The sequence below is a fragment of the Temnothorax americanus genome, unplaced genomic scaffold (assembly GCF_048541705.1).
Source record: "Temnothorax americanus isolate GAGA-0224 unplaced genomic scaffold, ASM4854170v1 Scaffold4, whole genome shotgun sequence".
NCBI lineage: Eukaryota > Metazoa > Arthropoda > Insecta > Hymenoptera > Formicidae > Temnothorax > Temnothorax americanus.
The window spans coordinates 2,100,556-2,121,706 of NW_027509547.1; the positions used below are offsets into that span (position 1 = coordinate 2,100,556).

Sequence of the window (21,151 nt, forward strand, 5' to 3'; positions counted from 1 at the left end):
ATTCAACACGAATTGACCATATCTCGTCGATTGATCCGGCACTGTGAGCAGCGGCCGTAGCGTGGCAGCGACAGAGTGGGAGAATAGCGGCTCCGCTGTTAATACCGTAGGGTAGTGCGCAGTGGTAAAGGCCTCCGTGCGCGCGGGCCGTGGTGAACACGCACAACAGGTGTCCCGCGATCGGTTCTCTCCCGCGGTACCGGTTCGGCTCGGTTCTCCATTTTGCTCCCCCGGGTGTTTACTCCCCGTCGCCTTTCACTCCGGGACGGGACGCGAGTGAGCCGAGGTACGAGGTACGAGCGTGTACGCGAGCGCGTGTGGTGAACCCGGAGCGTGCGGATCGGCGTAACATGATGTCGGAGACCGTGGTGACGATGGACGGTTCCAGCAATAACGCCAGCAACAATCCGCGGCAGGTGCCGACGGTGAAGACGGAGCCGGGCCAGCCGAATCCGCTGGCCGGCGTCCGGCTGAACGTGTCTTACTTCAAAACCATACCCGGTATCGTCAAGCTGGTACAGCTGGTAAGCGGGGCTCACTTTTTCCTTTTCTTATTCGTTTGTAACGCGAGATACGGGAATCGCTGGACGCTCTCCTCGCGCTAAGCGCGGCGATGAACTGGCACGCGTCTAGTTTTGATACTAATTTTACGCTACGATATCAAATTCGAGTGTCGTCCAATAAAGTCGTCGCGAAAGAACACCAAGTTGGCTTCGGCCGCTGAATCGTTTTTTCCACGAGGATAACGCAGATCGTATACGATGTGCAAAGAGAAAACTGAGTTGCAGTTTTTTAGTCTATATATAGTAACTGGAAGATAATAACGCGTTGCGACATTTGTTTGACGATAACTCTTGCAATTTGCTATTTTAAGACATTGCTTTAGGAATTGTGCGATGCTATTTTACATTGCGTTGAATAGAATTATTTAAATTCGAAAATAAACTTATAAAAGCGTCAAAAGTTGATTTTTACTCAATTAAGTAGATATTTATTTATCGGTGAAATATAAACTCGTGATCGATGGACCTTTGGAATATGAAAATGGTCAGCAATTTTTAAGATCTTACAAAGAGAGATATCACGCTCCAACGATTTATATTCTTTAGAGTAATAATGAAAACCTGTAATCAACTTTAATCTTATGATGTATTATCGATCGTGTCAATCATTTTCTAATATATTATCTCTGAATTCTTGATTTCTGAAGTATAGATTCTCTATTTCCAGCTTGGATTTAGCTCGATATACTTGTACTTATCGCGTAATATCTATTAATAAAAACTTTAGAGTCGGTCGATATTTTTATAACACCATGTAACAATTTCTGGTAAAGTAGCACTATATACAAGTTAAAGAGCCAGAACTGACAATTTGACAAATAGGTGCATTATACATTTTCTTTTATATACGAGAGTTACACAAACTATGACATAATGAAAGATGCTTGTGCTTTTATTTACTTTGATGATCACGCGGACACCTGTAGGTATTGTACTGTCTTGCCAATTGGCAGTGCGGCGTATTTCATTATTAAATGAGCTCGAGAGATTCAAGATTAGCTTCAAGTTCCCCTTTTTCGTTACGCGGATTTTCTCTCTTCATTGTAACTATTGTTTCCATTTTGGAGAATCGCCAAGAATTGAAAAATAAGACCACCGCAAAAATTTCACATGTATTTCTCTTTTCGAGATTTGCTTTCTTGGCAGCAGGCTGTTAGCCGCTCCACGGCTCACTAAAATCAAGCGTGAACGAGGAAAAAAATTTCAGAAATAATTCTCGATCATTCGTATGCAGACAAATTCTTAGAGGCGTTGCATGTAAACGGAATAACGTTACGTAACGCTACACGTCTTGTAAGTCGCGATTCTACACTTTGGTGTGGCAATAATAGAAAATTCCAGCGCGCGCGTAGCTAGTTATTATACGAAAAGTCATATGTGGAAAAGCGACTTTCTGCCATCATTTCTTCGGTTTTCGACTTTTCAATAGTAAATCCCACATTTTTATCCTTGTCTGGGTATTATTAAATATTTTTCATACATTTCTCCATTTTGAAGAAGATTCTATAAAATCTCCTTCTTTGCGTACATTGAATTCGTCGCTAAAAGGAATTTTATAAAACAGAAAAGTCAAGTGAAATTAGAACCTAAAATTATCGTTGGTTGTTTAATATATCGAGGGAAAATCTGCAGATTAATTACACGCTTACCAGTTATTTCAATTAAACCGTACCCTTCAATTATTCGCGCACGAGTTATTGAGAGCTACTTGTGATTTTAATTTGTTTAACGTTGCGATTGATGTCTGGTACCAGAGAAGGTTAACGATGCTTTCACTCGTTTCCAGGACTTAAATAATGCCGGTTGCATTAAAGCGTCATTCCAATTGCTCAGAAATATGCCAAGGATCATTCGCGCGTCGTCTATTTATCGTACGAACGTACGGAAAGTATGCGGGGAGAAACGTCGTGACTTCAAGCACTTTACGCTCTAGGTCTTTGTGACAACAGAATTAGAAACAACTTCCTCGGTTCATTCGGTTGAGATTGATGCTTTCTAGTAGGAAATTAAACTTTCTCGGCGGCCTCGATCCGAACGTTTGTCTTCGATCGCGACGAGCACTGAAAATATTTACTGTCGGGTGAAACTCCGGTTTGGAGAAATTAAAAAAGATACTCAGAAAATAGTTCTCTTTCTGTCCAAAGCGTAAACACTTATTTCTATACTTATAACTTTTAGATTAAGCCAGTATTTTTCTTCTACAGATTGTTGCTTTATTATTTCTTCGAAAGGAAGTATACGATATATATATATAAGTGTATAGTGTGACCCTCTCTTTTTATTAATTTACAATTGTACGCTGCTTGTTGCATCGTGTTGATTTTCCGTGTGATTTCTGAGTGTATCTCCCGCAACATCGAGATGTGAAGTCTTACGAAACACGGAAGACAATTTTCGACCGAAAACCTTGGCTCTCTGAAACGCTCGCTATTGGCTTCATAAAATTCGCATCTTCCGAGCATTATTATTATTAAAATATATTTCCCAGTATTCTCTTTCGTGTCAAAATTTACGAGATTATAGCTTCCAACTTTTACTCATTCTAAACTTCCGAAAGACAGACGCAAGATACAAATACTATTTTTGCACAAATATATAAAATCGATCGTTTTGCATTGCTCGTAAAAAATATAATAAAGAAACTTAGAATCAGTTATTTTTGAAATTAATATATCACGCAACATAATATTACTGTATAGCACAAGTGCGTTATACAATTAATATGCAAAAATCTCACATTTTAAAGCATGTCAAAAATTATTATTTATTACGGTTAACGAAACTTTTTTTCCTAAGTTTATATTGCACTCATTGAGAATACCAGGATGGTAAAGTGGAAGTGAAAATAAAAATAAATTGAGATTCGACAGTGATTTTCCAATCGATCTGGAAACACGCATTGCGCGCACACGCATCGTCATGGCGTTGACCGGGCATTTTGCACCGTGACGTTGAACCTGCAGTGGCATAACCGCGTAACGGTAATCTTCTTACGGAGCGGTTAACAAAGTACCCTACCCTCGCCAGACGGAAAAGATGGCTTCTGGTCGCAATATTATCGCTAGTTGGTTTACCCGACTTCGGACAAGGTGTGATCGACTTCTAAAAATAAGTTAGTTCTTCAAATATTTTTATTATGAACCATCATTACGTATAAAGAAGACAAAACAAATATTTAAATTGTTTAATAGACTGCGAATAAAGTAGCTTGACTTCGACAAAAAATTATTTAAGAAATTCTTTTTACTGTTTAGTTTGAATTAAAGAGGATAGCTTGGTATGTAAAAAGGGACCTTGTTGTTAGTGTAATGTGACCGAAATGTACGCGCGATTTATATCACACGTATAATATACATATAACGCGAACATTTACGTGTTTTTATGTAAATACAGCTTCTTATCACCGGTATACCGATATACCGTCTTATCTCTGGTACCGTTAGGCAAGATCAGAGTCGGCGAGTATTTCTTTGGTTTGATTTTTAGGGACGTTTTTCGACTACGTTATATTTTATCTGGCATTACATACTTACAAGGCCGTTTCTTATTTACGGTCGATAGACGCGAAGGAAGGAATGTATATTGATCTGATGCGAAATAGTTCTGATAATAGTGTACGTGGCTATACAACCGGCAACACTTGCGGTCGGAACAATGAAAGCAGCAATAATGAATTATATATATATATATATATATATATATATATATATATATATATATACGTGCGTTGCGAAAGTTATGTAAAGTCTCGCCGTTGGGAGAGGAATTCCGCAATAGCGTTGTAATGTTTCATTCCTTAGCGACATTGATACTAGATGCCATTTACGTTTATGAAATTGTCTCCGTATAGAGAACTTTATTGTATTAATTAATATTACTTTGTAATTAATTAATATCGCATTAATTGGCATTAGGATGTGGGATCTCGTGTAGATTTTTATTCACCGCCTAAAGTTAGGCGTTATTGAATCTCCTCGCACACACACGCATCCTGTTCTATGCGGTAGTAAGTTGTCAACGAGAATAACCGGATCATGTAAATATCAAGAATGCGGAATGTCGATCTTCATCATTTTTCGTATTTTCCTTCAAATTTTTCTCACCCTGATCCCGCTCTTTATATGCGGACAGTAGATGTTAGTTTTTCTTTTTTGCTTCTATTTTGCTAAATAAGCACGATTATACCGTTATTTCATGCTGCGGTATATCGTTAATCGCTTTAATTATTACTTACACCGGACCTACGAGAGTTACCAGAGAATTACATGGTCGGGTAATTAATTGCGCATCGCGTGCGTGGGTTTTGATGCGTAATATGAAAACTTGGCACAATATGGTCCGTCGATTAGTTCTTTAATTTAATCCAGTAGTACTTGACATAATTACTTTATTGACTTATCATGTTGCTGATACCTACTACCGGATCGAATAGCGCGTCGCGGTCGCAACTGACGGGTCGAAAATATCACGCATCTATGAAGGGATTGTGAAATATTAAGCATGGCTATCTCGGCTCATTTAGCAAATACATTGTACTCCAGAACAATTGCAAATTGCATGCGGGGATTAAGAATGAATATCAATGATGTGGAAATTACGGCCACGCTGACGATAGTTCCAAATATAGCTAATACGAGTCGGGTTTACGAGCGGCTTGTCACCTAGATATCGCGAGATGAAGCAGCCTCCGGGCAATTCGACGATATATATATATCGTCGAATCGCAGGAAAATTTGATTTCTCATATCTCCATCCCGATCTTTCATCGCTCGAATGTAAAAGAATTAACTGGACGCGGGATGGTCTTTATCGCCGCATCCGATCAAATTACTGGCTAATAAAAATTGTATATGTATATCCTTCTTCTTAATTTCTCAAGACATTTAACGTCCTTATACGATATATCGCAGTTTACCTCAAGAGAGAAAATCTATCAGGTTTCTGTTTACGCAGGAAAAATTCAACAATCATGATTGAAAATTAAACAGTTTAAATGCACACTCGTGCAGATGATCTTTATCGCCTCACATCGTCCGATCGAATTACTGTCCGATAAAAACTGGATATCCTTCGTCTTGACCTCTCGAGACATTTAATGTTCTTATTGCAGTTTACATCATGCTGCTATTTCTAAAGAAAATTTATCAATTTTCTGTTTATACGCAGGGAAAATTTAATAATTATGATTGGAAGTCAAGATAGTAGAATATATATACAAAAATGTAAGAAAATTTTGAGATTTGGAGCTACATAGAAAATTCTTTCAAGACCTTTTAAGCCTCTTCTTAAATCTCCCCTTTTCTAAAGATCTCATTTTTTATATATTTCTGAAAATCGCGTCAGATCTGGAAAGTATTTTACAACAATATGTACAATTAACGGAGAGAAACGAAGTGATACGATAGTCCTTCCGAAAATCGTGCGGAGAACGAAGCGATCGCGGAAGAGTCAGGCGTGATGTCGCGCGATCGGGGCCGCGGTATAGAGCCCGGCATTCCTATGACATTCCTATATAATCCCGAATTCGTGTCCCGAGGAGAGGACACGATCACCGGGGGAACCGGTTTTCGCCATCGCCGCAGATTGGGCGTGCGTGCGTACGTGCGTGCGATCGAAACGAAAACCTCGGTGGATTCGGCGCTACGACGCACCTCGCCAGCTCGCCTAGACCAGAGAACGCGCGCGCGGATGACCATACATGTTCATCCCGGACGACCCGGCACCATACGGAGCGTCCCACATACTCGGGCTGCCATCCGTCGCGATGGCGCGGCGCGTTGCGTCGCGCCGAGGCCGCGGCAACGGTATATCGGGACGTCTCATTAAGGATTCAGCGTGTCCTTTAGCTCGGCCGTATCGTCGCGAGTTTGACGACAAACCCGTCGCTACCGGACGCCCGCGTGTCGCGTCGCGCCGCGCCGGCCACGTCACCTTCGATCGAGGTGAAGTAGCCGATGGCCCGGATAGCCATCGGGAACAGTCCGGAAGAGCGGAGATACGTTCGCGATATCAGCGCGCGCGCGCGCGAGAAATAATTAACAAGCTGATTAACGGGCGAATTTTACCAGCGGTACACCCGCTCGATTCCCCCGTGGAGATTGGCAACTTCATTCGAGAACGTTACTTAACCGCATAGGTATGTGTTGCAATGTAAAAGCAATGAAGAGATCGTTACCGCTTATTAGGCCTGTCTCCAACTGTCGGTTCTAAGTTGGTCTAATCTTTCTCCGGCACCATACACGCTTACAGCTAATAACTATTCTAGAACCGCGCGTATATGTTGCACAGAAATAGCAGTCGAAATGAGATATGACTTATGTTACGTTTCTACATCAAGTTGCATCGGTTTCTTCTAAGTGTGTTTCATCTTCAAACACTTAAGAAGATATAAGACACTTTGATAATTCGTTTGAGTAGCGCAGCTTCTCTCAACTCTCTTCGTTTTTTAATATAAAATTTACATCGAGGATGCTCATAAAGTTATCTATTCTTACTGCACGTTGCACAATCCATTCATAGAAGCTCGCCTATTATGGAAAGTGAGATCGCGGTTGTACAATATCGTAGGAGGAGACGTAGCCGTGTGCTCGGACTCGGACTCATCACGGAGCAAATGGCGCTTATCCTTGACATTGGTACTCCATTATAGTATTCAGATTGCCTGGAACACGTGCGTTTTTGCTAGATGTAACTAGCGTTTTGCATTGAATATAATCTCGAGACATAAATTCTCAAGAACGAAAGAGAATTAAGTTTATAAAAATCGATCCGTATATATTGCACACGAAAAATCTATATTATTTGCAGACTTTATATTATATTTTGTGTATTTTCTTTAAAAAATGTTTTTTATTTTTTCACTTTTAAATGTTAGATGTTTTATTTGGATATATTTCCTGCCAATTGTATTTCTATTATTTCCATTCATAACGTACGATATATGTACAATTTAGTTGGATGATTGCTTCGCCAATCATCGGTGGATTAATATCTTCATTAGGTTCAGTTGCCTCATGGCCGAACAGCTTACGTAGTTGTTACAAGCGGTCACTCACACACGCAAATTAGGTCACCGAATCCTTGGACTATAACAATTATTACCTGAGACCGTCATGGAATTGCGTGCAGAGTGAAGGAGAATTGATATAGTAATCTTCTCGGCGTAATGCGAATGCCGCGTAATATAGATATGGATGATAATCCAAATACGTCATATTTATTTGCATATCTGTGTGTGTAAGTGGAAATGCAGCGTTATGCACATAATGACGAAGATGAATATGAACTTTTCCGTAGCGATAAACGTCAGCGATTGTAATTAATGGTTCGTACGTTCGATAATTCCAACCTTCTCGTACGATAATTCTTTTTAAATTTTTCTTTAAGCTCCTTAGACTATTCTTCATATAATGTTTCAAAGACACGTTTCTTTGTCACATATAAGGATATTCATGTCTAAAATATCAAACTGCAATAATTTTTTACACCACGTTTGCTTAAATTTAAAAACAAGCTCAAAAATCCGTCGTTGAACGCAATATCATCTTTGTTTAACATAAACAAAATATATTGGCAAAAGTGAAACGAAGATAATGCGCAGGTGTCGTAAGTCATACCATTAATAATTCCTTATTTAATTCTTCACGTGTTTCTCAGCTGATTTCTTAACGCGCCACGTTGTGTCTTCACATTTTCAACGTCTCTTCCTTTCCATTATGACCTAGAGAATTACATTTCGCGGTATATATAGAATTGCATTTGCAGAAAGAAACTCGCTTCACGTCCGGTCTTATCATTTCCGGCCTCACCTCTTCTTGCTTGCGTACGACGTGTAATATAGAGTCGTGTTAAAAAATTCATATCGGGAAAGAAGAAAGGAAATTCTCGCGCAAAAATCATTGCGCTCTTTTAATATGCACTCTTTATTGCAACGGAATACAACCTAATATTTCTCTGGTTCCATTGTCTTTATGGACAGATCGTTCTTTTTATCGTAGGACAGCAACAAAGATTACGTGAGTTTCACATTAGAAAGTGTGATTCTAGATAAGCGGATTATCGCGAATCTTTATCTTGTTAATCACTGTTTCGAGAAATCAGCATAGATAAATTTCGATAAAACAGTTTAAATGATTCAGCGACGGAAAGTCGTGTTAAATCGTCGAAAGTATTGATGCGATGAATCGTAACTCGAATGTAATGGTTCGGTAAACTGTAAACACGCCCCTTTTCCTGTTGTAACTGGGAAGCAGTTTCGGGTCCATCCGGTTGTTGCGGAAACCTGCGGTCGGGGATCGATTTTATCGTCATCGACGAAAGAAATGCACTCGCATTAAATTTCGAATTTCTTGTTTCGATGTCATCAACCATTTTGTACTTATATCATACATTTTTCAGACGCTAAATACACGAAAATTACATCGCAATATATACGTCCTTCGTATATTTACATCAAACGATAATTACATTGATACGTTTAACATTCTAAAATTGCAGAAATTCGCGAAGACGCGAGAGAAGTATACTTTTCGTATACGGTTTACGACGAACACTGCCAAACGTAGGACTCGCGTCATCCAGCTGAGGCTGCAATTGCTCCCACCCATTTTTTTTCTCTCTCCGATTAAAACACTTTTGCACGATACTACGTATGTAATGTGCCGACCCACTTGAAGGGTTAATTTCGGTCAGGGTAACGCTCGTACGCGTTACTCTCGCGCGGATAATCGACCCTCATTAGCGGTGGGAAGCGCTGTCCGTCGTGTGAAAAGTGTTGTTGCGCTAGGTTCAACGTGCGGATGATGTTTGGACTAACGAAGATGCTAATGATGTTGCGTAATTTAAAAACGATCCCCTGACCGTCCGTTATCTTGACGGAATGATCTGTTTCGTGGCTATTTGTAGATCGAGGCGAAGAATAACAAAGTCACGAGTTGATCCTTTACAAAGCCCGTTACTTTCACGCTCGCGCAATACATACCTATATAATAAAATGTTATTTTACAAGACTAACGGTTAATGACTCCCAACAATATGCTCTCGTGACTCTCGCACGTCGTAAGTGCTGCTATTTAGCGTGCTGTGATACTTTGTTACTTATATTCGAAAGTTTGCGCGCCGCTCTTGCATTCGACAATTAAATGAGCATCAAGATCAAAGCCAGCTGACAATGAGACGTAAATCTAGTTGATAAGCTTTAATTAGGTGCCAGCAGCTTGTACGATACAACTGAAATATATACGATTGTTAATCTACCGAAAAATACTTTTTATTACAGGCCATTTTAACAAGATTTTGTTAAACGTTTCTTGCGGTATATTTGTTGAAATCTATAATTATAGTAAGATAAATATCGAGCCTCAAATTATACGCGAGTCTATTTGTCGAGTTTTATTTTGAGCGTCAGTAATTTCCTGACAGAGGAAGCGGCTCATATCTCTAGGAGGTCATTCTTCTTGATCGCACTTTGAGGACAGACGCGTATGCGCACGCGGTCTTCAGCTTCTCTCACAGGCAGAGACCGATCGCTCGAGAATATCGCGAATTCCGATCGCCCACGTCGAACGCAAGCCCCCTTGCCGCGGATTATGCAATCGCTGTCGCATTGTTACGAGGAGGCGGGGGAAAGGGGGGAATACCCTCGTACCATTATGTCCAATTGCCGGCGAGTAGGCAGGCCAGCTCGCGCGCGTATATCGCGGCGTAAGTTATGCACCGCGCGGTAATTGCGCGCGCGGCACGGCTTGTGCACGCACAAGGACAGGGCGCGCCTCGCGGTACACGCGCTGCTCGAGACGAAAAGAGAAAGATGAAAGCCTAGGATTCTGGAGAAACGGGAGAGGGTGACCGTCGGTGGCGCGAGACGCGAACTTCGCATTTCGCACATGCGTAATCGGACACGCACCTGCACCTGACGGTGTATGGCCCGCGCATTCTTCGGCCTGATGGTTTTATTTGCAATCGTCGAACGTCAGGAATGCTCGCCGGAGGCACGTGGTTTAGAAATTCTAAGCAGATTCCTACGCTATTTTTTTCGATGATTTTCAATGGTTTCTGTTCTATCATTCCTATTAAGGCAGTAGGCCGCTGCGGTTTTGTGCACCTCCTAGCAAATTTTAAAAGCGATGTTCAACAGAATTTAAAATCGAGAATTGAAATTGTGATTTATCCACCTCTGTTGTTATCACTTGTTTCATGTCAGATTGAGAATATATGAGAGTTTCGAGAATTTCGTTGATAAAACTGCTTGTTGGCCGTCCGCCAACGTACATGCACGCGTGGAAAACACTCGTTTCGATCGTGAATGTGATTTTTACAGCTCGCAACTTCCGGCGCCTATTTCTAGAAGCAAAAGGTTGTAACGTCGTTTACGAAATCGACAATATCGCGTCGCTTTATCGCCCCGTAGCAATAACACCGTGACCAGGTTCAGATTTTCTTCGCAGATTTTTCAAAGCAAAACTTTTTGATGATTCATTAGGGTTAATCAGCTCGTGAATCAGCTTTCACGACGAAACGTAGAAATATATAACAATAATAAGGTGCAATATACATAGAAATATTGATTCATAAGTACTTGCGTTGAATGAGCTGGCGATAAACTTTTTAGGCTCTTATGATCTTGAAAAATGTTATGTCTTATCTTAGTTACTCATTCAATAAATTCAAATATTGATAATAGGACGATATCTCAAGAATATCGAGATCAAGGACTGAATTGAACATAGAATTCTTCTTATTTTTACTTATTTTTCCATTTACGAGTTTTATATACGTATAGATATATTTTAAACCGGATTCTTAAATTTTTTACTTAAACACATAAAAAATTTGTAATTTTCTGTAAAAGTCAGTTCTATAAAAAATTACTATTTTTATCTCATATAATTTTTAAAGTATTATTTAGTCACAAATAAATCACCAACGATCAAATTTGATATATGCACTATTAATCTGATCAAGATAGAAATCTAGATAGTATAAAAAATAGAAAAAAATAAAAAGATGTTTCTTACCATAAGTGCATGTAAATGAATTCATTAGATTTAATATTTTCTTTTTATTACAAAAATTTCTTTCTTTCTCACCGTTTCCTTTCTTTGCGTTTTTTAATAATATCATTGGAATTTCAAAAAATACGCAGATTTGTGCTAATTTTTTTCTATAATATATTTAATTATGTACTTTATTTTTACGCGTAACATGTGATATTTATTTATTACGATATTTATGTTTATATATTTAAATATCTTTGTGTATAGAATTTTGGTTGTGTGTATAATTTTTTAAATTCACCAAATATCACTTAAAAGTAATAAATATGGCATTTAATAAAGACGAAGAACATTTTCGTAATTTATGTAAGGAACTAATTTAATTGTCAAAAGAAATACGTTTCTTTATATTTCGTTTCTTTTTTGATGTTCATTTTTATCAGTACCTTTTTGTCGGTATACGTAAATTGTTTTAAGCGCGTAAAGTCTCAATAACACTTTATATTAGTCTATATTCCTACTTTCAACATATGGAGGTCAGCATATATATCTTTTTGCATTCACAGATATATATAAACTCGTGTTTATATTCCTTTAACACATTCTCATTTCAAATTCAATGAATAATCCATTGTACTATATGTAATATTAAATTTTGCTTAATAATAAGACCACTTTGTGTTCGTTAATAGAAATTATTTATTTAATATGAAGTGATCCTTTTTTTTTTTTTTTTTTTTTTTTTTAAAAAAAAGGAAAAGACAAAATGAAGAAGATAAGATCTAAATTATAAATTTTTTATTAATAAAGTGTTTCGAAGTAAATTGCATGATCTTACGAAGCACGTAACATCTTTCTTCCTCGCACAGTCATGTGCTATATTTGAATTAATTAGTCAATGATGACGATAACGGATGGACGTGTCAGTCGTAATACGTAGGTTGTAACCGGTGGCCGTTTAGTAACTGCATACGACCGGCGGATGTGGGTCACTGAGATTTCTCGTCGACGGCGGGGCGTTACCTCTATGCCGGCTTCGCATATTGGTGTAATTTCGCTCGTTCCGCGTAACCGAGCAGATCCTCATGAAAACATCCTCATGAAAACATATATACGCGTCTTTCTTGGCATCGTAACAGACATGCCATTGTGGGCATGTAGAATGAATGCAATTTCCTTTCCTCTCCGAGTTCATCGGTTTTGCCTCGTGATTGTTACAACGATAGGAACGGACAGTTTACATATGTAAAGTAATATTAAAATACTACATAGTAATCTTAAATACTTTAGAAGGATATCGCGGTATGAAATTTTATACTTTGGATCTTGGTTTGGATGCATTGCAGTATCCGTTGCATAAGATAACATTTGAAAACAATACCTATACATTACTGCAGATCGCGTTTCATGATCATCATGCAACTACGCAGATGTGTTCACTGCGGATATATCTTCACGCGTGAATCATGCAGCTAAATAGCTTCAACGTGTCTTATTAGAGAAACTCTAGTGACCCCCACACTTGTGCTCATAGCGCGACTCGAATATGTGTGTAACGTCCGATATAACGTGATCACACATCGGCCGATGATGATGGTCGAGGAAAATATCTTTCAATACGCAATGCTATTTTTAGAAGTGAATCGAAGACCTCGTGGAGTCGCTATTTTTTTTTTTTTTTTTAATCGATGTTGACATTTGCGCGAAAATAACAACCGATACCTAAAAAGATCATAGTGTAAAAACAAGTTGTAATCACACAATGTAAAAACATGGTTGTAAATCAATTTTAGATATTTTTGTATCATAATTACGACAATCTCGTCTTACGATATGTAAAAACAAAGTCAAAATAAAGGAACTTCGAATAGTTTAGAGTATACTTTTTACAGTTAAAAAGTGCTTTACAATCGTTTTATACAATGAATTGTATGTTTGCTCGTCCCTTTTGACATCACAAAAAAATTTAGCTGAACATGATGGATTGTTTGTAAATGGTTCGTACATTTGCCGAGTATTATCAGCGTACCGCGCCATTACGTCATGCATCACATATTTAACGTACTTAATGATTATAACGAGCCACGCGAAGTACAGCCTAATTGAGTCTATTTAAGTTGTAGTACGGAATTAATGAATCGTGAGTTAAACTATGCGCTAACTGTGTTTATGATGTATTACTTTTTTAATTATATTTTTATTATCTTGGAATTTGGTAATTTATGTATACTTTTACATTTCATCTCATATTCTTATGTTATTATCTCATTAGAAGAGTGTAACAGACCAATGCTATTGGTTTTAATTACAAATGCCGGGGAAAAAATAATAAGTATGTGTTGTTTCGATATATTGGAATTAATAACTTTGATATAAAGCCAAATAGTTTTCTCAAAATTTTCTAAATAAATAAAACTTGTTTTTTAGATTTCTATGTCGAAGTCTTAAGAATCTTAAGTCGGATCATTGTTGGAGGATTACGAAAGGTTACGAAAATATTGAAAAAGGAGCTGTGCCATGCGATCAAACTTTTATTAAAGCGGTTCATTAAAAAGTTGGCGTGTCAAATAAATCATAGAGTCATAATTTCTGCAATATTTACATTGCTTCGTCTTGGATTTTCTCTTTTGACCGAGCGAAGTTCAACGTCTAACGAGACTCGCGAATTGCTGCGTTATACGGCGTGCAGAAACGCACATTACGTGTAAATGCGTTCCTCGCTTTAGTATGTTTTCTATTCACCCGTGTATATTTAGTGACACGGCAGCCGCTTAAGCCGGTCGCTCGCAAAAGGTCAACATTGATCACACCGTCTATAAGCGTGCCGCATTATTGCCGCTGAGAACTTAAAAGTAAAGTGCTGTATGTGGCTAAGGTGCTTACGACTCGGAGCTATAATAAATGGAAGTAACGGCTGCCGTCCGTAACGGGCTGTATTAATAAGAGATTGCATACTTTTTGATGCTTAAAGTCGTCTCAAAGACGACGCTGCGGTAAATGGGAAACAATATCGATATTGCGACATAAAGTAACGTTAACGTTGCAGCAATATGATGCGATTTACGTCATGTACTTATATGAAAAAATCATGAAGAAGAAGTAAAGAAACGCGTCTATATAGTTCCAAGAAATTTTCCGTAATCTCCGGGAAATCGCGTAAAGTCCCTCGTTACGGTTTCAAAGCAGAGGGTTTCCTGGAAACCGTATTCGAGGAATGATCGTTGTTTGATCGATGCCCAGAACTGTTCACGGTTGGATTTACTCTCGGAGCGGCTGTTGCGCGTTACGAGCCACGAGAATGACGTCGTGGAAAGGGGTTAAGTACCGATCGAGTTGGACGCTGCACGACGAAAATATCGAGAATGTGGAGCATGTGAGCCTCGATCCCGAGATTCAGCGAGAACTGGGTTGCTCGGTCGGCGAGCACGTGTTCCTGGAATATCCTTGGGCGTATGTGTCGCGAGAAGCGGTTTTGAGGCTCGCCAACGTCGCGGGCTCGTCGCTGGAGCCGTACCGAGATAGGATCGAGACTTACGGCGGTGATACTTTCCTCGTGGGTTATTCGTCCACCGAGCTAATTGCTCGCGATTTCGTGATCTGCTTGACGGAGGATGCGAGATTAGCGATAACAAAGAGGAACGCCAATATTAGCAAAGAAATCCGGAACGAAGTCATGCGAAAGATTAGAAAGACCGGTGGACCTTGGAAATCCTTCGGAAGCGAGGCGGAACTTGATGAGGGTTTGGTCAGGAGCACGAGAGAGTTCTTTGAAGTGGAAGTGTGTCTTCCGATCAAGTCTTTACGTTTAAATCGAAAGCTTTGCGACGGATCTTCAGAAAGATCTTGGGATAGTTATGTGGAGTTAATTCCGTGCGAGAAATGCGAAAATATCGAGAGAAAATGTGTCTCCAAGATGATTCAGACGCACTTCGAGCCGCGGGAAATCGAAGTTCAAACTTATCCCGGTTATCCCAAGAACGCCTGGACCCAATATCTCTACGAGGACGCCCTGCAGTTGCAAGCTGATAACGCCGAATCGGAGGGAGAGAGGAAGGAGCCGGAAGAGAAAGAGTCGGCCGACGAGAAATCCGAAAAAGAGTTTGAAGAAAAAAAGACCGAAGGATCGAAAGAGGTGTCAGAAATCGACGCGGAACAGAAGCCCGCGGAGAAGAGCGCCTTGGAGCTCTTCTTGGAAGATCGCGCCCGGGAAATGATCGAGGCCGTGTGTTACAATACGGTCGTGAACGTGCACGTAGACGACATCGAGACGCTTGCGCAGCGAGAGTTCGAAATAACCCGGCCGCGAGATGAGATCACTTGCGTGGAACGCCTCTCCCTCGTCGACCTACGCTTCACGGCAGGCAAGGTCATCTCCGACGCTTCCTGGCACCCGGGCCTCGTCGGGTACGTGGCCGTCTCTTACGTTGCCGCACCGTCGCGCGAGACCGGCCGATCTTTGATCGTCGAACGAGGCGTTGCGTCGAGACCGGAGCCGACAGTATTGCTGTGGTCCCTCGCCGATTCTCTTCGGCCTCGGTTGTCACTGTGGTGCCATCAGGAAATCTACTGCGTCTCCTTCTGCCCGATGAACAGCGACTTTGTAATCGGCGGTTCTGCGTCCGGCCAAGTGGTCGTCTGGAATATTCACGGGCAAATAGAAAATCGAGATGTTGCAGAGGACATTAACCTTGACTTTTGGTCTCAGGATACCGTTTCTATTACTTCTGCATCCGCGGTGTCCGAACGGGAGCATTCGCACGAGATGCCGATTCGCCGAGTGCAATGGCTTCCTGATAATTACAGAATAGAGCCATCTGGGAAACTGACGAAACTGTCCACTAGCTCGAGCTGTCAGTTCCTGACGATTTCCGAGGACGGTATCGTCGCCATTTGGGATCTTCTTAGATACTCCGTTACCTCTCAGCTAAAGCCGTGCGATCGCGAAGATCTTAACGGTATTTTTCGGCCAACCTATCGTTTGAACGTTCGGCCTTCCGACAACCCGTCTTTTACACCTCTTCACCTGTGTCTTCCGTCGGTCAACGCTTTTCAAGAAGGCGACAGGCGTCGTAACGAATTAGATTCCACGGATGTCGACCGCACGAGGAGATTGTGGATCGGCACGGCGCAGGGACATTTTGCTTGTTGCACCTGGGAGGGCCAGGTGTTCGACGTGGAAACATCCGGTTTAGAGGAGTGCAAACTTCTTAAATGCACGTCCGCGCACGATGGTCCCGTTGTAGCGATTCTGCGATCGCCGCACCTTTCGGACGTTCTCCTGACGATGGGTGGCCGCGTCTTCGCCATTTGGAAGGACGATTACCTAGACCATCCTCTGTTCCTTCGAAAGTCCGATTGCGCGTACACCGCGTGTTGCTGGGGCAATCGGCCGGGAACTTTTCTGATGGGTAATAGTTTGGGCGATCTGGAGGTTTGGGATATCAAGAGGAGGGCAAACGAGCCGGTTCTCGCGCAGACTATTTCCAGAAAACCGATAACCTGCTTATCGCTTCAAGAGTCGCGTAAACACGGTTCTAAGCTGATCGGGGCCGGCGATTGCAACAGTGCTTTTCGTATTTTTGAGGAACCAACGGAATTCGAGGACGATATACTCGAAAGGATGGACTGGTTTGAAGAATACATATGGCGAGAGGTGAGAAGAAAGAAGATGTTTTCTTCGTGGCAGAAAGACTTTCTTCAAAATGACGCGACAGTTATCGCTAGAAGGCAAGCGAGAGAAGACGAGGAACATAGATTAAAACTTGAAGCGACAAGGCTGAAACTTCATAGAGATCATGAAGAACGATTGAGGTTGGAGGCTGAAGAAGTAGCACGCAGAGTGCCGAAATCCAAAGATACTCTATGGAAACTGCGCCAGCAAAAGAGGATGAAGAAGGTCCTTTTAGAGAAGAAGAAATTTCTGTCGCGTGAATTGGAAGAAAAGAGACTGCCATTGGTCCGTTTAGCTGAAGAGAGAAATTTAAAAATGATGAAAGCAAAGAATGAAGCCGTGCTTCAGGATAAGCATTTCGATAACTTTGTGTCTCTCAAATTTCCTGAATATTACGATGTTATAGAAAAAGACGAGATCTCGGAAGAAAGACCCGAGACGATAAAGGATGATGAAATGATAGATGTATTTCTGCAAGAATTTTATAAAATCAGGGACGAGGCGCGAAAGGTAATAGCGGAGAAGCCATATGTTCCAAAATTTGATTGGAATACTTTTATGAAAAAGGAAAAGGAAAGCAGGAAGAATTTGTAAATGCAAATGCAAAGGCTTTTCTGAAAGGCGTTCTTATAAGAAGAACGGTTGCCGCTTTAATTTTGCCTGATAATGATTTGGATTGTAAACGTAAGTTGATAAGATAAGATAGGTCAACAAATGTTCAGAAAATTCTTTTGAGCAATAAATTATATATATATGCAATGCGCATAAATATTGAAATTATTAATTTTCAAAGAATAACATTATATGCAGAATAAAATAAAACATTAAGAAATAATAAGCGTTAATATATATGCGAGAGAAATATATTAAATAAGGCGGAATAAATTATTCTGTACAAAATAAAATTAATCGAATAAGTTCCTCTAATTCTGCAATAATTAAAATCGACTCACAATCAGCTACAATAACATGAGCGTTTTATTTTTGTATACAAATACTTTCTTGATATATAAACAAATGTATAAATGTAAAATAAATTTTAATTTTTCCCAACTCTTCTTGTATCAAATACTTTATTCTCGTTGAGACAAGTTGAAGCTATAAGTAATCGTACATTAAGATCTTTTAAACGTAATATACTAAACAAAATTCAAATGTGTGAAAAAATGTCACAAATTGCGTGCGAATACGGATCTTTATAGCTTGTACGACAAACTGTTTCTATGATTGTTAAAACTCCTCGTTTTAAGTTAGCCAGACAATGACGATAACGAAGATGTTTGATCATTTTCCAGGGCCTGGGCATAATATGTATGGCGTGTGCATCTCCAGCGTACATAAGTGCAACTCATTGGTTTCTGTTTGTCGCCGTAATGTCTTTCATATCCACACTTATATGGAGCGCCATATACTTCCTGTCTCTCCGGGAGGTACTTAAGGTGCCCATCAACTGGATCTTAACTGTAAGTATACAATCACGGAAGAAATTTTCACAAATGTGTGAATGTCCATCATTAAAAGCGATTTTAAGATACGTGTATATGTTTGATTAAAATAATAATTATTTTCTAGGAACTTTTAAATACGTCTATAAAAGCTGTGCTTTACATGATCGCATTCATCGTCCAGTTATCGGCTTCGAGCGCATTCATCAGAACTTCGTCAGCAAATATCGCTGCTGGGGTGAGGCTATAATAACACTTGAAAAAATTAAATACAGTAATTGTCGATATTGTTAAAACGTAATCGACGTTGCTTACAGGTATTTGGAATTTTCAATACTATCGCATACGCCGCCGGAGCTTATTTCCTATACGTTGAATGGAAGAGCACTAACACGCAATGAGCACTGTCGGCCTGCAAAGGATAAGCCAGGTACCTGAAGAGCATGTAACAACAACAACAACAATTGCCGCGACCAGACTTGCGACTTCTCAGCGTCCGTCCACGGAAATTTCGGCATGAAAGATCGTGCTCGGCAGGAAAGTCAGCGCTGGGAGGGACGGCTTGAAACTAGTCCGGCGTGATCCTCCTCAGATCGTGTGTAGCTTAAAAAAGACTCTGTACCTACGTGCCTTAAGATTAGTTACTTGTCGTGATCGTCGTCGTTAGAGCGGAGATCGATGCCGCGTCGAGAAGAGTCGACGAAGTCGCAGGAGCGAACGGAGTGCTACATTCGAGATATCTAGATATCTGTCTGAAGACAATAATGTTACGTTCACAAAGCCTATACGCGAGATCGTGTAATTATATCTAAAATTATAACATGAAAATAATCCAAGAAATAAAATTGACGTTGATTTTTAAAACTCTCTAAACGCAAAAACAATTTTTTTTACGTGAAAGTTTCAGTAATCTTAATATTATATTTGAACATATTTTTACCTGATTTTGTTAATATAGAAAAATAAATATGTATTTTTTTAATATAAGATAAAAATAATTAATCTAGGCTATAAATTATATTTTATGGCCGAAAATATCTATCATTCAGTTTTTCACATGTCATCTGTTTATTTTTATTAGTTTATCTCAAATTTCTGAGAAACTTTATTATTTTACATTTTAGGTCGCGTTTCTATATATTGTATTTAATATTACACTTAGATGCGCTAAGGTAATCTTTGCAAAATTGCATGCGAGACTGGCGTAATTTCGTTTGTATTACCACTTCGATCCTTCGGCAGGCGACAAGATAAATAGTTTTAAGAGACCTTAATATATCAGTGTGCGGTAAGTTTCTGGAGGGCCATCATTGGCTTTCGGTACAATTCAGTCGTCAAAGACTCGGTGCTTACGGTTTTATAATCAACAGTTATTTTAGCGAAGTCTAGATAATCTTTGCCGGTAATTATGAGGAACGTTAATTCACTTCTGAATGTCTCAACGGATTAACTTTTTGTGCAACGGATATAAGTGCGTGAAACATTATTTTCTAACCGTACCCCTACGTACTCTCGCGAGATCTTATTTATATACATACATATATATTTCTTTATACATAATATATATGGATATGACATAGATATATATATTATATATACATATTTTCTCTAGATCGGATACAGTGTAATTTCTTTTTACATTTTCTCCCATTCTCATGTAAATTGTATAATACTTTATATGAGTTAAGGGAGACTCTTGTCTCGATGGAATCGGTTATGGATATAGCTTACATCGACTTATCGATCGTTCTTTCGTTATATTCTTTCGTTATGTCTATGCAGAAGTTTATGTAAAAAAAAAATGCCTCTTTGCGCATCTCTCAACATACAGATCAATAATGATGCTGTAAAGCCGCGTGATAACACTGACGCGATTAGCTGAAGTTAAAAGTGGACATTACGCAGGCAATTAAGATTGCCACTCTTCTTATATTATCATCCAGTGTATTTGTTTACTTGTCTCTCCCGTTCATTCGTTATCTCCCAGTTCAAGCCGCATCGACACTTACGCATTTACCTTCTAAAAATGGTTTATCTCAACATTGTTATGTTCGTTTATATGTATAGCACTTGCCGCGCATCGTAATTGACTTACGTGCGCGGTAATATATACATAATATATATACATATATATATATATATATCTCTGCGTTTAAATATTTTTTTTTTAATTTTCGAAGTTTATTTATTTTTAAGCTATGGATGCTATATATAAATAAAATAAATTTAAAGACCATTGAGTGCATGGGTATTTCTTTATTGCCAAAAATTTTATCCTTACCGACTCATTTAATTCCTATATACTTATAGATAATTTCCATGTGGATTTGTATATTACATATGAATTTGAATGCAAATCATATAAAAATGTGCAGCGGAATTGTGCACGTAAATTGGTGTATCGCGTTGACATTCATTGTGAATAATACATTTTATCACGCTTTCACATTTTTCGTTTGATTACTTCGTTTTATTTTT

General features: G+C 39.4%; 3 protein-coding genes across 3 annotated transcripts in view; all 3 read left to right on the forward strand.

Annotated features, from left to right (window-relative positions):
* Positions 1-21,151, forward strand: part of LOC143902555 (uncharacterized) — a 28,357-nt gene that overhangs the window by 2,421 nt on the left and 4,785 nt on the right. The gene's annotated exons all lie outside the window — the stretch shown is intronic.
* Positions 56-20,909, forward strand: LOC143902554 (CKLF-like MARVEL transmembrane domain-containing protein 4). Its single transcript, XM_077415556.1, has 4 exons — positions 56-524; positions 18,524-18,691; positions 18,801-18,911; positions 18,991-20,909. The coding sequence occupies exons 1-4, from the start codon at positions 351-353 to the stop codon at positions 19,072-19,074; spliced, it is 537 nt and encodes a 178-aa protein (XP_077271682.1). The 5' UTR covers positions 56-350; the 3' UTR covers positions 19,075-20,909.
* Positions 11,897-18,517, forward strand: LOC143902549 (dynein axonemal intermediate chain 3). Its single transcript, XM_077415543.1, has one exon. The coding sequence runs from the start codon at positions 14,790-14,792 to the stop codon at positions 17,820-17,822; it is 3,033 nt and encodes a 1,010-aa protein (XP_077271669.1). The 5' UTR covers positions 11,897-14,789; the 3' UTR covers positions 17,823-18,517.

Bases quoted from the DNA above. Each gene is read 5' to 3' on its own strand.
- LOC143902549 (XM_077415543.1), top strand. From the start codon at position 14,790: ATGCCCAGAACTGTTCACGGTTGGATTTACTCTCGGAGCGGCTGTTGC.
- LOC143902554 (XM_077415556.1), top strand. From the start codon at position 351: ATGATGTCGGAGACCGTGGTGACGATGGACGGTTCCAGCAATAACGCC. The intron at 525-18,523 runs GTAAGCGGGGCT...ATCATTTTCCAG, and splicing joins TCGTCAAGCTGGTACAGCTG to GGCCTGGGCATAATATGTAT. The intron at 18,692-18,800 runs GTAAGTATACAA...ATTATTTTCTAG, and splicing joins CCATCAACTGGATCTTAACT to GAACTTTTAAATACGTCTAT.